This window comes from Staurois parvus, unplaced genomic scaffold (genome assembly GCF_062004578.1).
Source record: "Staurois parvus isolate SC_StPar_1 unplaced genomic scaffold, SC_StPar_1.0 ptg000138l, whole genome shotgun sequence".
Lineage (NCBI taxonomy): Eukaryota > Metazoa > Chordata > Amphibia > Anura > Ranidae > Staurois > Staurois parvus.
This window is the reverse complement of record NW_028317934.1, coordinates 2,174,544-2,191,698: the sequence shown is the minus strand read 5'-3', so window position 1 is coordinate 2,191,698 and position 17,155 is coordinate 2,174,544. Positions and strand designations below refer to the sequence as shown.

Below are 17,155 nucleotides of genomic sequence, written 5' to 3'. Positions count from 1 at the left end.
GGCACTGGCCAATTTTCGTGGTCCCTCCCCTTTTCGGTGATCAGGCATGTTAGAAAATTTGTGAAAAACGACCGATGGTCAAATCGTACAACTGTTTTTCCGAAAAGAATTTGCGCATGAGCCGTGACCTGGAAGGAACAAAAGTTTTGCCTGTTACATGGGGTGAACTTTATGACTTGGTCGGCCGATTTTCAAAATCATTGATGCACGTACTCCCTCAGAGCTAGATGGAACGCAGCGGCGGTGTGGCCGTGATGACGTCAGATCCCAGGGTGCACTGCGACGCATTTCGGAGCATGCGCTGGCTGTGGAAGGCGGAAGTGCGCTCCTTTTTCAAGCTTGACGTCATCACGGCCACGCCGCCGCTGCGTTCTATCCTTCTCTGAAGGAGGACGTGCACGCCAGCCGGCCTCACCGCTGTTCCCCTCCAGCCACCACGCTGTTCCAGCCGAGAGGTGACCTCCCGATATCACCCTCACCTGGGAAAGTTTTGCATGTGGGACTGAGATCATGTAATTGATACATATGTGTCTTTTAACCAAAGTGTGCCCCATTTTTATATGCTCTTTAGGAAGAGGGAGAACCTTGAAACATGTAGAGCAGAAACACAAGGATGGTGGAACTGCCTGATTTATTAGCTTTGGATTTTGTGTAAAGATGGTCTTAGTTTTATTTTAAAGGGAGTTCTTCCTTCTCATGTGAAAGGGCACAATTCTCACCAATGTGTTTTTTTAAATTCTTTATTTTTAAGTTTTCAAGTCGTACAGGGACAATTAGGACCCGTAGGCTCTAAAAACAACAAGTGACATGGGCAATGAGCATGTCACACATGAAGTCAACAGTAGTACCACCTCAGATAGACCAGCATACTGAGTAGTTGCAATACGTAGAAAAAGCTTATTTACAGACTATCAAAACAGTAGCAGTGTAGCTACCTTTTGCCTAATGATCCCTGAAGAGCTAATATCCCGTATAACTTTTTCAGCATGAGAAGAGGAGAAATAAAAGCGGGAAAAGAAAAGAAAGAAAGTGTGTGCCCTTTCCAAGTAAAGTCGGCCCAAGGAAGTCAGTTGAAATCAAAGGCATCTCCACACAAGGAACAATCAAGGGATCAAGGGTGTCATGGGTGAGAGCCCAAAATATTTAGATGAATAAGTGCAATCAGTCTAATAAAACCATATTTTTCAGACCCGTTCCTCTCTATGGTGTGCCACAGCAATAAGATCTTCCATTAGCTGAACCTCGTTGATCTTGATGAACCTCTCTGGAAATGTTGCACCCTGAATTGGTTGTCTTTGAGGGTGGAAAGAAACAAACCATAGTGCAATCCCGGGGTGAAGCTTGGATAAGAGATGACAGATGTCAAGCTAGAAGGAGATAACACTGATGGGATCAAGTTTTTATCCATCCGCATGAGTGTAAGGGTAGCCCCTATGGTTGGGTGGACAAATAAATGTCGGGGCCCCTCTTGAGAGAACCATGGGAGGCCTCCCAATAAGCATTCCGAAAAAGATTATTCAAAACATACTCACTGTTTCCCCGACTCTGGAAAACACCAGTTCAGGATACGAGCCATATGTGTCGGTCTATTGTATTTGTGAACATCAGGTGGGTCGAAAGAGGCATAGCGAGATTCATGGCTTCCGATTTTTGCCAGTTGATTTTAAAATTCAAAAGGATGCCATACTCCCTGAATTCAGACATTAAGTTTGGAAGGGAGGTGGTAGGAAGGGTAGTAACAAAAAGCAAATCATCTGCATAATCTGTGACTTTATGTTCACCTTATTTCAGAAGATTCTGACAAGCAGCTGTTCAGTTTGATTATTGCTGCTGAGTGTGAGTAAATCACGGTCATCCATTTAAGGAAGTTGTCAACCACTCCAAGATGTGTAAGGACAGCCGTCATAAAGGTCCAGTCTATGCGCTCGAACGCCTTTTCAGAGTCGGTTGAGCGTAGCATTGTCGGTACAGCCTTCTGATGCACCCAGTGGATAGCATTGATGGCCCTCATAGTGTTATCTTCTGCTTCCCTATGTGGGACAAACCCACTTAGTCCTGATGAATATACTTTTAAACCAGGGGTAGTAATCTTGTTACTAAGCTTTTTGAGACCAACTGTAAGTTCACATTTATTAACAAGAATAGTTGCGACATTGGGTGGGGTCTTTTCCCTCTTTAGGCATTAAAGTAATATTGGTCCGAAGGGTGTCTGGTGGTAGTGAGCCCCCTTCAAAGATGGAGTTAAAACCGTCTGTTATTGGTGTGGTGAAGTTGCAAAAATTATTTTTAATATGTGAGGGAAAAACTATCTGGGCCAGGGACTTAGTATCTTTTAGGGCCAGTAGCCATTTCTTGTGGAAGAAGAATTATAGAGATCTTTATTAAAATCTCAAACATGCCCAGCTGTTTCAGCTGTACTATGTACCAGACCTTCTCTATCTGAAGTGATACTTGGGACGTAGGAGCAAGCTCTCAGTTCGCTCAATGCATTTGTTATGAGCCTGCCTGGCTTATTCCCCTGTTCATAAAATATTTTCTGTACTTTGGCTAGCTTTACCTTAGCTGGAGAAAGAATTTATTTAACTTGTCCAGCATTATCTGCAGGTTTGTGAGAGTGGAGGTGGATGGAGATTTTTTATGTAGCGTTTCTAACCATCTGATCTTGTCCAGGAGTCAGTCATTTTGACTTGTGTGAGATGAGGATGCCCAAAATGGCATTATGTCTCCCAGACCATCATCTGTGATGAGGAAGTGTCAACGTGAGTTTGAAAAAAGGCTCCGAGTTCCATTTCCACTAAATATTTTGTTGCAGTGTCTTCTAGCAGGAACTTATTTAGTTTCCACTGCCATACCTTATGCAAGTCTGCCCGGAGAATAATGTCCATTACAACATGCACTATATCTGACCATTCCCAATCAAATAGAGTTGTAATTGAAGCCACTTCAAAATGGCGGATAAGAAAGTAATAAATTCTTGTCGAAAAATTGTGCATTATGCAGGGTCTGTTTGAATCGGAGTAGACATGCATAGAAGAGGTGCAATGTGTTATAGAAAATGTCCAGTAAGGGGTACAGTGTGACATTAAAGTCTCCCTCCACAACGAGCTCCCTCCGAATGTAGACAGCTCATTTAGACAGTGTTTCAGGAAGGAAATTTGGTCTGAATTATAAGCATATATGTTCACCAGCGTCACCATTTTGCCCTCCAGAGTACCCTTCAAAAATTGGAAGCGGTCTCCTCCACATGCCTTTGGTCCATAAACAACCAATTAGCTATACACGAGATTAATATGCTTACTCCTTTAAACTTCGAGTCTAGGAAGATGCTATGATATGCATGTGGGTATCTAGAATTACCCAGATTGGGGAGGTCAGTACGTCTGAAATGTGTCTCCTGCAAACATTATACTTGTGCCTTTCCATAAGTCCTCCAAAACCCTGGGCCTCTTTACAGGGATATTAAGGCCCATAACATTCTAGCCACCTGGTCTGTTGCTGGGGTAATGGACTATGTTTGGATGACCCTGGGATAGGCATGATGTTAGAGTATATCAGTCTCAAAAATCTCACAAAAAAATGTGGGGGGGAGGGGGATAAAGAGAAAGGGGCAAGAAGAGTGAAAAAAGGTGGGAAGAATAGGTTAGAGTAGAAGTGTATGCAGGAGAAAAAACGGTAAGTACACAGGTCAGTAAATAACCTTAAGAATACTACTAGAATCTATAAGTTTAAATAAGCTCCACTCTTGGACAAACTGGCAGAGCAGCCTATGTGGGAAAAAAGTGGCCATGTTGTTCTCCAGTCAGTTGAAGCACAGTCCAATAGAGAAGCCAACCAATCAGGGACCTCCACTGCCGCAACGTCTAGAAAAGAGAATAGGGCAGGTGATCCAGGAAGTGAAGAAGGAACTGTCTGCCCTCCTTCCAGATTTGGAGGTGGAACAAATGCCCACAGCTGTATGTAGCATTAGCTGTGCAGATGGTTTGCACAAGATGGTAAAGCTGTCTCCTCATAGCAAGGGTAAGGTTCAACAGATCCTGGTGGGTGATGGTGGCTCCATCAAACTCAATGGATTCTTTAGGACACGCCTTACGAAGAACCTCCTTTTTAAGTACAAAAAAATGGATGCGACACAGAAAGACACATGGAGTGATGGAGTGGAGCGGTTCTATAAATCTCTGGGGCATGCCACCCTGTGAACTCTATCCAATTCTATAGGGGTGGATAGCTCCGTATTCAGCAGAGTGTTTAGGATTGTTTAGACCAGCGGTTCTCAACCTGGGGGTCGCGACCCCTTTGGGGGTTGAACGACCATTTCCCAGGGGTCGCCTAAGACCATCGGAAAACACATATTTCCGATGGTCTTAGGAACCGAGACACCGCTCCTCTGACTCAGTCGATGTGTGGGCGGGATGACACGCTGCCCTGTCACCTGGCCACACCTCCGGGATCCGTCAACATCTCCGCCTCCTCGCCGCTGATTGGCCACCGGAACTGTAGCTCAGGAGAGGCACACAGGCGGCCAATCACCGGCGAGGAGGTGGAGCTTGGAGAGGAGGAGCCGAGCGGCAGCGCGCGTAGATCTAAGAAGATCGAGGGAACTGCCGGAGTAAGTGAAGAGGAGAGCGGCCAGAGAAGGAAGACAGCTGACAGGTAAGTGAGAGAGCGAGCCCAGGCTGGAGCAGGGGTCAGCAAGGTAAGTATCATTGGTGTCAGTGGGAGGAATAGTGCCCCATCATTTGTGTGACTAAGACCAACAATGGGGCACTATTTCTCCCACTGACACCAATGATGGGGCACTATTTCCTCCCCCCCCCGCACTGACACCAATGATGGGGCACTATTCCTCCCCCCCACTGACACCAACGATGGGGCACTATTCCTCCCCCCCACTGACACCACCGATGGGGCACTATTCCTCCCCCCCACTGACACCAACAATGGGGCACTATTCCTCCCCCCACTGACACCAAGAATGGGGCACTATTCCTCCCCCCACCGACACCAACGATGGGGCACTATTCCCCCCCCGACCCCAAAGATGGGGCACTATTTCCCCCTCCACCACACTGACATCAATGATGGGGCACTATTCCTCCCACTGACACCAATGATGGGGCACTATTCCTCCCACTGACACCAATGATGGGGCACTATTCCCCCCACTGACACCAATGATGGGGCACTATTCCCCCCACTGACACCAATGATGGGGCACTATTCCTCCCACTGACACCAACGATGGGGCACTATTCCTCCCACTGACACCAACGATGGGGCACTATTCCTCCCACTGACACCAACGATGGGGCACTATTCCTCCCACTGACACCAACGATGGGGCACTATTCCTCCCACTGACACCAACGATGGGGCACTATTCCTCCCACTGACATCAGTGATGGGGCACTACTCCTTCCACTGACACCAATGATGTGGCACTAGTCCTCCCACTGCAAAATTACAGTTATGAAGTAGCAACGAAAATAATTTTATGGTTGGGGGTCACCACAACATGAGGAACTGTATTAAGGGGTCGCGGCATTAGAAAGGTTGAGAACCACTGGTTTAGACTGTGTCCCTAAGATCTGGGCTCCTTCAGGAATCCAGTGGATACGGACCTTATTTTTCTCACCTTTGTCAACTTTGAGCCGGAGCTGGATCAGTGTTTGAACATGGGTGGCCTGTGCCTGGTCCCGTGCTGCTAGCCTTGACTCCACATTTGCGTGGTTGGTCTCCATTGTGTGGACTCAGAGTCTTGGTCAGAGTGAAAGGTGGCCAGTATCTCCCTTAGCGCATGGCTCGTTAGTGTCAGTAAGTCCCCTGCAACTCAGGAGCCTGTTGCACTCAAAGAGATGACGATGCTTGAGTTGTCAGTGAGCAGAGAATTGTCAAGCTCCAGGCATGGTGTGTACGCATCCCCCGTACTCATCTCCTTGTCAGTGCCAGCTGCATTTCCGCTAGTGCATGCTGTCTCTCTGCAGGTTGCCATATTGTATTCAGCCAGCAGCTGAGACTCGGGGGCTGGTAGGGTGAAAATACCCTTTGAGGTTTGCTGTAGGGAAGCTGCAAGAGTGCTTGGAGTGCCTTCCATGGGCCCTGCATGTGTCACTGAGGCAGGTACGGCAAGCTGTCAGCTGCAAGTTAATGTGAGCGCCCAGGGCTCCTCTGCCACACATCCTCACAGCTCCATTGCTAGGATACGCCCCCTTCTCAGCAATGTTTTAACTGCTTTTAATTGTGATTCTTAATACAAATGTTGTATATTTTATCTACTTACAATTATGATCCCTAGGGTGCCTATAAAGTCCGTAATTTTCTTTATGTGATTTCGGTTCCAGTTTGTGGAATGTGGCACCCATTAATGTATATCTTATTGATTCTCTGTGGTCCCTCCTACTAAAGAGCTTTCTCAAATCTATGTGTTAGGCCTATTTAAAGCACTGCAACACTCAAGATCATTGCTGAGTGGTAGTCAGCTCCCATGACCAGACCCTGCATTTGCCTATTATATATGTAGTTTGCTTTCTGACTATGCCTGGTCTTGATCCCTCCAGTACCTGACCTCTGGCTTGCTTCTTGACTCCGCACCATGCTTATGCCTTCAGCGCATCTCCTCTCCATGTGATATTAACCTAGGCATGGCTCCTGTTTATGTTCTCATCTTCCAAATCAGTACATCTGCTGCCCACCCATTGCCAGCTTCTGCCTTTCTGACCACGTTCCTGCCTCCTGTTTCTAAAACCCCTGTTATCTGGCATGAGTTCCTGTTCTTCAGCATCTATTTCATAGCAAGATCCAGTTCTTCTGCCAGGACTTTCTACAGGTGCCCATGCCACATTGTGTCCTGTCATCAACTGAAGGGAACAAACAGGACAGGCAAGGTAAGAAAGAGCCCATCAGTTTGACCTCTACATTACATCAGCTGTTAAACTGAGGGCTCCTGAGAGCTAGACCTGTGGGCATGTGCCCAGTGTAGAAGTACGTTAGGACATATATGATACATGCTAGGTTCTTAACAGTTAATTTTTCTACATACTATAAATATAAAGGTTATATTTGCAAACCTGATTTTTTTTACTGGGTATATTAAATAGAATGTATGATTAAAGTTTTCCCTTTATTTTCACCCTATAATCATGCAAATAACACACTTCCTGTCTCTTCATGTCTCACTCCTCCATGGTATCTAAAGAGGATGCCATGGTTGTCACACAGGCTGGGCAGGAATTTTCTGTACTTCCTAAAAACAGGACACATCACAACCCCCACATCTAATGATTTTCTTGTTTTTGGGTTTCGACACACCCAGGGGCGGACTGACAACTCATGGGGCCCCCGGGCAATAGGGGATTATGGGCCCCTGTGTCCTTGCCCACACTTAAACCATACCTAAAAAAGCCCATGAAAGGTACCAGGGGCATCTCATGGGGCCCCCTACTGACCCTGGGCCCTCGGGCAGTGCCTGAGCGCTCGAATGGTCAGTCCGCCCCTGGACACACCTTAAGTACTGTGATCACTTACCGGCTGACTTATCTCCTCTGTACTGATAATAGTATAAGTGCAGACTGAAGTGTGAATGGCTGCTGTGATATCCTTATCCAGCTGGTCACTATAAAATGCTGTCAGCACTTTCCTATTATCATCATAAGACCATTTCTGATTGGCGGCTCCATTGATGTGCTCTTTATATTTCTGTAATAAAAAGGGTTTAACTCAACCGGGGTTCACAATGAGATCATATTACAGAAAATGAGACTACAGAATGCTATGTCTTACCTGAAGAATAGCAGGGCAACCTGCGAAGCTTAGTTCTCTCTCTTTAACCCCAGGGTATACTTTTGGCAGTGAGAGGGCCAGTACAAGGTCGGTGTTACTAGCTAGATGGAATGTTCTATTAAAAATAAAAACAAGAAAGGTTTACTTTTGTACACATTTTCAAACTGATACTTTAGAAATATTCATTAAACATGGGGTGTACCAATGACACAAAGCATTGGGGATTTTGGAGGTATCTAAAGAAAGAGAACAGCAGAAACTGTGCAGCTCTGATTGTAACACCATACAGAGTAGCTGAGTTAAAGCTCAACTAAACTGAAGGAGCAGCCGTACGCCGTGACGTCACGCCGCTGGAGCCTCATGAAGGTGCAGCGGCCATCTTAGAGAGTGGCTGGTCAGTCTCATGGTTTTTTAAAGCTCTACTTTTTGATGTTTTCACCATGTGGATGATACTGGTTTTATTCCATAATAAATTAATTTAATTCATTTAATTACTACACTATGGCACCTTCTTTCTTGGCTCTGTATCGAGGTAAACAATGTACAGGACTCTGCAAAGCAGTACCAGATCCAGAGAAGGGAGTCTTCCTATTCTGCTTGCTTGGTCCACATTAAAGAGGGCTTCTGGCAGACCTTACAATCATCATATGATTCAACATTTATTATGAGAATCTGGTGAGTGCGCATTTTTTTTATCATATCCCCTGCACGAATTTAATGGAGTAAAATCACACGAAATCCTTTTGATATCACCTGTGCAACAGGATCTCTATGCGACACTATTTTCTGACTTTCACCATTATATGAACAATTTTCTGTTTATTGACTTACACAGTTGAACACAATTTTTTTGTGCTTATTATAACGAAGCACTTTTTATTTAACATTTGTGTTTATTTATTTGAACCACACTTATCAACATTTTGTATTAATTTTTTCTTTAGCGCTGCACTTATTGTTTATATGTAAACTTTAGGTTTAATTTAGCTAAATGCATTGAAGGTCTATCAAAACATTATGTCAGACAGGCCACGGTGCTTACTGCCCTTTCAAAAGCATTCTGCAAGGGATCGTTTTCCAAAGAGTGGTATAGCAGCAGCTGGCAGGCATTCAGAAGGTGATTCTGCCACCACCTGAATATCTTTTTTTTTTTTCAATCCCAAAAGGGATTTTGTACTAAAAAAAAATGTTCAGCAACTGTAAGCTGAGTATTTGGCTCTTGGTTATGGTGCATGCCATTGAACTCAAAGGGTGAGTTTGACAGGCAGTGCCGTCTGTCGAACTCTGCAGCTCGAGTTAGAAACACTGCAGCGTGTGAACAGCCCTGTCAGGCTGTAATGTTAGCATCTGGCTGGGTGGCTGAGGGCAGTAAAACTGCAGCTCGGTTCCTTGTTTTTCGCTCCCCCCATACCCCTCCCCCCTCTTACAGTTTGCGTTCCTTAAAAATCAGCCATAGCTTAGCTTCTCTACTCAGGCAATGGCTTCTTTAGAAAGAAAAAAAAAAAGTAACCTTTTGGTTTTATGCACCTGGAATGCATTTAGCTGATTTAAACTAAAGGTTCATTTGGACTTTAGGAAGTACACAAAAAGGTGTCTGGAATCAATGGACTCAAAACTGTACAATAACTGAAACTGAAAAACCAAAGCCTATGTGTTTCCTTTCCTCAAACAACAAATATATCTGGATAGGACTTTTAAGGCATTCAAATATCCACGCATATGCATCCATAAAAATTGTTATTAACCAAATCATAAAAACCACTGACATTGTGTCATTTATTATTATTTACTTAACTAGAAAAGCTACAATTTCTGGGAAAATTGTGTGAAGTGTTCTTGCCTCCACTCTGCTGCCTGCTCACACACACACCTGGGTTCATATGGCAACTCACTCTACAGCAAGGGCAGAAAAGAGCGGTTAAAACAAACTGCTCCAACTTGCTCACTTCACTGGCGTCTTCAAATGGTTGTAGTTTAAAAACTATAAATCCTACAGTGAACAGCTTTATATTGTGAGAATTACAAGACCCAGACCTACATTTTGATGCATAGTATGTCTCTGAAATATTAAAAATGAAGGCACAGTCGCAGTTTAGAAATTGCCCTTGAAATTTGAGGTGGCTAGAGTGCAGTTTCAATGAATGTCAATGGGCGGCGTGAGTTGCAAACAAATGGTCATATTGTGAAAACTATAAGGCTTAGCCGTGGACATTTTTAGTGGCAGCAGGGATAGCTGAACATTTTAATATAAGATTTGTGTAGGTGGGCTTGAAAATGAGGGAGTGATGGCAGTTTAGAAATCATGTCCTGATTTTTCTGCTTACACTCCAGCTTTTGTCAGCTCACACTCTAGTGTTGAACATTCCGCCATTCATTCCTATGGGACCAATTTCACCACAAAAACACCGATATTTCGTGAACCATTCGGCGAAACGTTTCACAAAGTAAAAGCACACCAATCGGGAACAATCCGCACGTTTCGGTATATTACTGTCTATGTAGTGTAAAAACTGTGGGAGAAGTTCGGGTGGTAAATTAGGCTATAATAATAAGAATATATATGTGAGATAACAGTAAGTGGTCTTGCCATGCAAGAACACTTAATTAATGGATTATTAGGTCGATTGTACTATATCTGTATCTATTGGTGTGAGTAGAACCTTTCACAATTCATGTTTTTTCATGTTATACTTTAAAAGGCTGCTTTTTATGATTCCAATTGTGGGTTTTAGATTGGCGCCCCTTGCATTGTTCACTTATTTTTTTTAAAGACAGACACTCGTCTATCTGGACTAAGCTATCTGGACCAGGGGCGGACTGACCATTTGGAAACTCGGGCACTGCCCGAGGGCCCAGGGTCAATAGGGAGCCCCATGAGATGCCCCTGGTACCTTTTTTATAGGCTTTTTTGAGTTTGGGCAAGGACACAGGGGCCCCATGATCCCCTTTTGCCCGGGGGCCCCATGAGTTGTCAGTCCACCCCTGATCTGGACACAACTCAAGGCGTGAATCCAGTGGTGTCTGAACTGTCATACAACCTGCAAGAGAAATGGGCACAACGGCTCAAAATATAAAAGAGACTATAACGTATACTTTCCTCCATTCTCATATTTTTGCAGGTTCATCAGTGAACAAGTTTGGACGAGAAATGATCCCAGCTTCAGCTTCAGTGAATCTAGCTTGCCTGCTTCGCCATCATCAAGGTATGATAACAAAGCAGCTAAACAGAAAGACTTACATAGAGCAGTATCTGCTAAAAAGACAGACATCTCATCTCCCATATCCTCTCCTGCTCACCAGAATGATTCGGGTGATAGAGACAAAGATCCTAATCATCAGTGCCCTATTCACTAAAAACCTCACCCTTTTAGAAAATGTCATGGGCTCAGGGCAAAGACTGTACAAGAATGCAGGGAGATTCTCCAGAAACTTGGAATATGCTATAATAAAATGTGAATAAACTCAAGCGCTTACTATGGTGAATACAAAATATAAAATATATATATATATGAATACTGTAGCCGCTAGTGCACACAACCCATGTCTCAGTGGGCTAAATAATGAATAATAACAATGAAAAATTTCTGCGCTGCATCTAAAAATGCACAAAATATGCTATAGGTGCTGTATATCACATGACCATTTTGCTAAAAATTGTAAAGTTGTCATCAAGTGCACAGAATGCAGTAGTGACAAGCACGTTATAGCTATGCATCCTGCTCCAATTCCAGACAATCCACAGCAGTCATCTACATTTAGCCCTGCTTCAAATCATGTCTGGGAGCCATGCTCCAGCCACAATAAATATTTCTTCTTCTTGTACTGGGTTTGCTGTTTTTTTTTTTTTTTGCCTTCCTCTGGATCAACTGTGGGTATAGGATTATAACTTTTTTTTTTTTTTAATGGTTGAACTGGATGGACTTTTGTATTTTTTCAGCCAGACTAACTATGTAACTATGTACTGAAGTCTGTGGAGAAGGATTAAGCCACAAATGCTGTGCCAAGGTATGTCTAGTCAAAATATATCCAAAGGATCAGCCTGAGAATGCTACCAGGATGTATTCCATAATAGATCAGCAGGGCAACAGATCCCTGGTTAAACCTATATTCCTTTGAGATCTTTGACATAAAGCAACATGCAACACCATATATTGTCAACACCTGTTTTGGTCATGTAGAAACCATCTGCAAAGGTCCAATGGGTTCATGGTCTCCCATATCAAGGTAAAGACAAACAGGGGCATACCCTTGCCAAAATTAGTTGAGTGTGACCAAAAACCATACAAAAGGGAAGAAGTCCCTACTCCAGAAGCTACGTATCACCATCCCCACTTAAGGCACATGGTTACTGAGATTCCTCCAATGGACATGGATGTTGAAATCTTAGTCTTGCTAGGAAGAGACAGTCTCAGAAAGCATAAAGTACACCAGCAATGCAGTGGATCTGATGATGTCCCATATGCACAAAGACTTGATCTAGGCTGGGTAATAGTGGGCAATGTATGTTTGAATAGAATATGCACACCATCTGAGATCAACTCCTTCAAAACTCACGTGTTAAGAAAAGGGCATGCATCTCACTTCAGACAATGCCCTCATCATTATGAAGTAAAGAAGAAGCCTCTTGAAATCATCCAGGTATCTGATGTTACTCCCATCTCCTGTGATGACAACTTAGGTAGTTTCATCCAGATTCAACTCACTTCAGCAAACACTAAAGAACAGGCATGAAATGAAGGACTATTTCTTTGCCTTCATGAAAGGGATCTTTGACAATGATCACGCCGAGCCAGCTCCACCTCTTCTAGAACATGACAAGTGCCAGAATCTGCCTTTCTTCGGAGTATATCATCCATGTGAACCAAAACAAATCAGGATAGTGCTTGACTCCAGTGCCAAGCATCAAGACCTATCCCTGAATGATGTTTTTCTCAATGGTCCTAACTTAACCAATAACCTTGTAGGGGTACATATGAGGTTTAGAAGAGAGCCAGTTGTCATAACTGCTGGCATTGAACAAATGTCCCATTGTTTATTAAGAGAAGGCCATATGAACTTCCTAAGGTTTCTGTGGCACCATGACAAAAACATGAACAATGAAGTGATCGAATACCACATGAAAGTACATGTCAACGGAAACAGTCCCTCGCCTGCTGTTGCATTATATGGTACACGGTCCTAATGGTGAAAAAGAGTATGGTGCAGATGCTCGATACTTTGTTGAGAGAGACTTCTACGTGAACGATGGGCTCCTTACCCACAGACAAAGAAGCCATAGACCTGCTCCAACTTCAGACTCCATAAGATTGCCTTAAACAGTGCTGCTGTGGTGAAAGCCTTTCAACCTGTTGATCATGCCACCGGATTTAAAGATTTAAATCTGGGAATGGACATGCCTCCTGTTCAGAGAAGTCTGGGCTTATGGTGGAACTTATTAAAAGACACCTTCGGCTTTCAAGTCAGCTCTGCAGACAAGCCATTTACCAGACGTGGTGTTCTGTCAGTGGTGAACAGTCTATATGACCCACTGGGATTTGTGGCTCCCATTACCATACAAGGTAAATCCTTATTAAGACAGGTATCAGAGACTATTAAAGATTGGGATGCTCCACTACCAACAGACCTACACTCAAAATGGGAGACCTGGAAGCAATCTCTACATGCCTTAGATGTAACTGACATACCACTTCAGCTTCTCTTGCTGCAAGTCAGAGAAAACAGATTCACAACTTCTCAGATGCATCCACTGAGGCCATAGCAGCTGTTGCCTACCTCAAATTAAGAGACTCTCTCGATCAAACCCATGTATGGCTTCTGTTTGGCAAAGCTAAGTTAGCACCTAATCCTGAGCACACAATTCCCAGGCTTGAGCTTGTAGGACTGTGCTAGCCATAGAAATTGCAGATTTTCTACTGCGTGAGCTAGACATTTAGATGACATAAAATTCCACACAGACAGCAAAGTTGTTTTGGACTAGATATACAATCAGACAAAATGCTTCTATGTCTATATCAGAAACCATTTAGAAAGAATCAAAAAATCCTCAAGGCCTGAACCATAGCATCATGTTCCATCAGAGTTTAATCCTGCAGATTGCCTTTTGGAGACTGAACTTGTTTATCTGGGTTTGTTGGATCCTGTTTCACACCTCAAGAAGAATGCGCCTTAAACTTTAATGGACACTACTTGATGCCTTATTTTGCAGTTGATGTTGTATATATAAGTACAGTTGTTTTCAAAATAATAGCAGTGTGTTGAAAAAAGTGAATAAAGCTCAAAATCCTTCTAATAGCTTTTATTTTCATACACACAAATGCATTGGGAACACTACACATTCTATTCCAAATCAAAACATGAAGAAAAATATATCAAATTTGTGTTGTTCCTCTAAAAAAATTGAAGAAAGGTGAATATTAGACTGTTCAAAAAAATAGCAGTGTTTGTATTCTTCTTTACAAACTTAAACATTCACTATATAAACTGAAAAATGTTTGAAGATTTTGCTTTCCTTTGAATCACTTAATGAATATTTAGTTGTATAAGCACTGTTTCTGAGAACTGCTGTACATCTGTGTTGCATGAAGTCAACCAATTTCTGGCACCTGTGAACAGGTATTCTAGCCCAGGATGATTGGACTACATTCCACAGTTCTTCTCTATTTCTTGGTTTTGCCTCAAAAACTGCATTTTTGATGTCACCCCACAAGTTTTCTATTGGATTAGGATCCAGGGATTGGGCTGGCCACTCCATAACGTCAATCTTGTTTGTCTGAAAAGAAGATGTTGCATGTTTACTGGTGTGTTTGGGGTCGTTGTCTTGTTGGGACACCCATTTCAAGGGCATTTCCTCTTCAGCATTAGGCAGCATGACGTCTTCAAGTATTCTGATGTATTCAAACTGATCCATGATCCCTGGTATGCGATAAATAGGCCCAACACCGTAGTATGAGAAACATCCCCATATCATGATGCTTGCACCACCATGCTTCACTGTCTTCACAGTGTACTGTGGCTTGAATTCAGTGTTTGGGGGTCATCTGACAAACTGTCTCCGGCCACTAGACCCAAAAAGAACAATCTTACTTTCATCAGTAAACAAAATGTTGCGCCATTTATCTTTAGGCCAATCAATTGTAACCTCTTCAGCACGTCTTTTTTTCAACAGTGGGACTTTGCGGGGGCTTCTTGCAGATAGCTTGGCTTCACATAGGCGTCTTCTAATTGTAACAGTACTCACAGGTAACTTTAGACCTTCTTTGATCTTCCTGGAGCTGATTGTTGGCTGAGTCCTTGACATTTTGGCTATTCTTCTATCCATTCGAATGGTAGCTTTTCGCTTTCTTCCACGTCTTTCAGGTTTTGGTTGCCATTTTAAAGCATATGCGATCATTTTAGCTGAGCAGCCTATCATTTTCTGCACTTCTTTATATGTTTTCCCCTCCCCAATCAAAGTTTTAATAATGCTACGCTGTTCTTCTGAACAATGTCTGGAACGACCCATTTTCTTCAGAATTTCAGACAGAAATGCACTGTAACCAGCATGTAAAACATTTGCTGCCTTCCTTCCTTCCTTAAATAAGGGCAATAATTAAAGACTGAATGACCTCACTAATAGAACTGCACACTGCTATTATTTTGAACATGCCCCTTTCAATTAGTGATTCAATTACACAGAATCAGCAGCATGCATGTCATGACTGTTGGGTCTGTTGGATTTCTACTACTCTACTACACCTGCTAGTAAATTATTTGCCATGTAGAAATATAATTTCTACCAAAAACAGTGATTGATCAGGTTAGTGATGTCTGACTGCTATTATTTTGAACATAACTGTATATATATATATATATATATATGTATACATGTTCTTTCTTTTGGCCTTCAGGTCTTCGAGACAACTGCAAATTGCACTATTGTTTATTTGCACTTGCATAATCACCATTATATTGTAATATAGTGGTGGTTTACAATACCAGATGGGGAGTGTGCTGTACACTTGTGTTCATAATAATGTGAATCGAGGTGTCATATAGTTAACTTCCTTAAGCAATTGTTTATTGACCTCAGTATAGTTGATTAAGATACTGCCATCTTGTGGATATTTTCATTATTGCACCATCCTTTTCTGTCTTCCATCCTGTGTTCCTCCCACTTGTGATGTATACCCTTTTCTTTTTTACCCTGTCTTTATTGGGATGAATATGGCTACTAGTCTCTAGGCCACATGTAATCTGCTCACATCCCGGAATACATTACCATATTTTGACCTGCAAATCCCATTTTATCAATCATCTGCCGCATCTGTTGTCTGCTATAACTGCTGCATGCAATAAAGATTTAGAAAGCAGGTGTTTGATGAGTACACCTACCTGATAAAGACTGTCTTTGGTGATTGTATCTGCTTATGCAGGACAGGCATAGAGGTCCAAGCAAGGGATAAGTCACTAATACAACAGTTGGAGTCAGAATAATGGGAATCTATTACTTGAATCCCAACCTATCCTATAAGCAATACAGTAAATGAAGACTCACTTTAATTCTATATTTCAGATCAATGAAACAATAATAAAGTCCTAGAAAAATCGCACATTGACCTGAACTTAAAGTGTACCTGTACCCAAACAATGCACATCAAAGTATTCACATATTCTGAACAAGCAGAAAAAGCACTTTAAACATCTCTGTAGCTGTAGACATGGGGAGAAAATGTTCACATTTAACAGCAGAGGCAGTTCACAGCTCCTCTGCCTTTCTTTTTCTCAGGCTGCAAAAACTTTAGCCTGATGGTCCTCTAATGTAAATAAAAATGTTGGGCCACAACCTGCCATTGATTTGTACAGGCTGACTGCCAGTGGCTGTATGCTGCACCTGTCATTGCTTGCAGAAAAGATATGTCTGTATTGTACACTATACAGTACACTATACAGTCCTTTGATGTGTTCATGAAGCCTAAGCTGTTAGAGAGTTACTGCAACCTGGCTTCAGAGTCTCTGTTGTTATCTTTGAAGATGAACTACTTCACAGTGCATAGAGCTAGAAAGATCAGTAGTTGCGTAAGTTGCTTTATTGATTTTTAAGAATATGTAAGTACTTATATTTTCCATAGTCAGGTGCACTTTAAAAATGACTGACAGCCATTGTGTGTAAATTGGGGTAAAAGCCAGTATTTGCAGAGAACTTATGCTGATATCCAGTTGTCATCAGGTTGTCTGCAACCTTATGCTGTCTTACCTCTACCAATTACCTTTAATGGTATTTGTTTTGTTTATCCAGCCCAGGCACATTTTCTATCTGTCAGGATAGACAGCAGCTAATGTACATATTATAAATTTCCTTAATGCATCCTTACTGCAGTATACATAGAGATTATTTAGATTT

The 17,155-nt window shown here is 42.6% G+C and overlaps 1 protein-coding gene across 1 annotated transcript in view; it reads right to left on the bottom strand.

Moving 5' to 3' along the window:
* LOC149465262 (doublecortin domain-containing protein 1-like) overlaps positions 1–17,155 on the bottom strand; it is a 182,897-nt gene that overhangs the window by 39,396 nt on the left and 126,346 nt on the right. Inside the window, exons 14-15 of the mRNA XM_089673493.1 lie at positions 7,777–7,891; positions 7,522–7,692 (exon numbers count right to left, since the gene is read on the bottom strand). Of these exons, the coding sequence (XP_089529619.1) occupies positions 7,522–7,692; positions 7,777–7,891 (286 nt within the window). The remainder of the gene's footprint in view (positions 1–7,521; positions 7,693–7,776; positions 7,892–17,155) is intronic.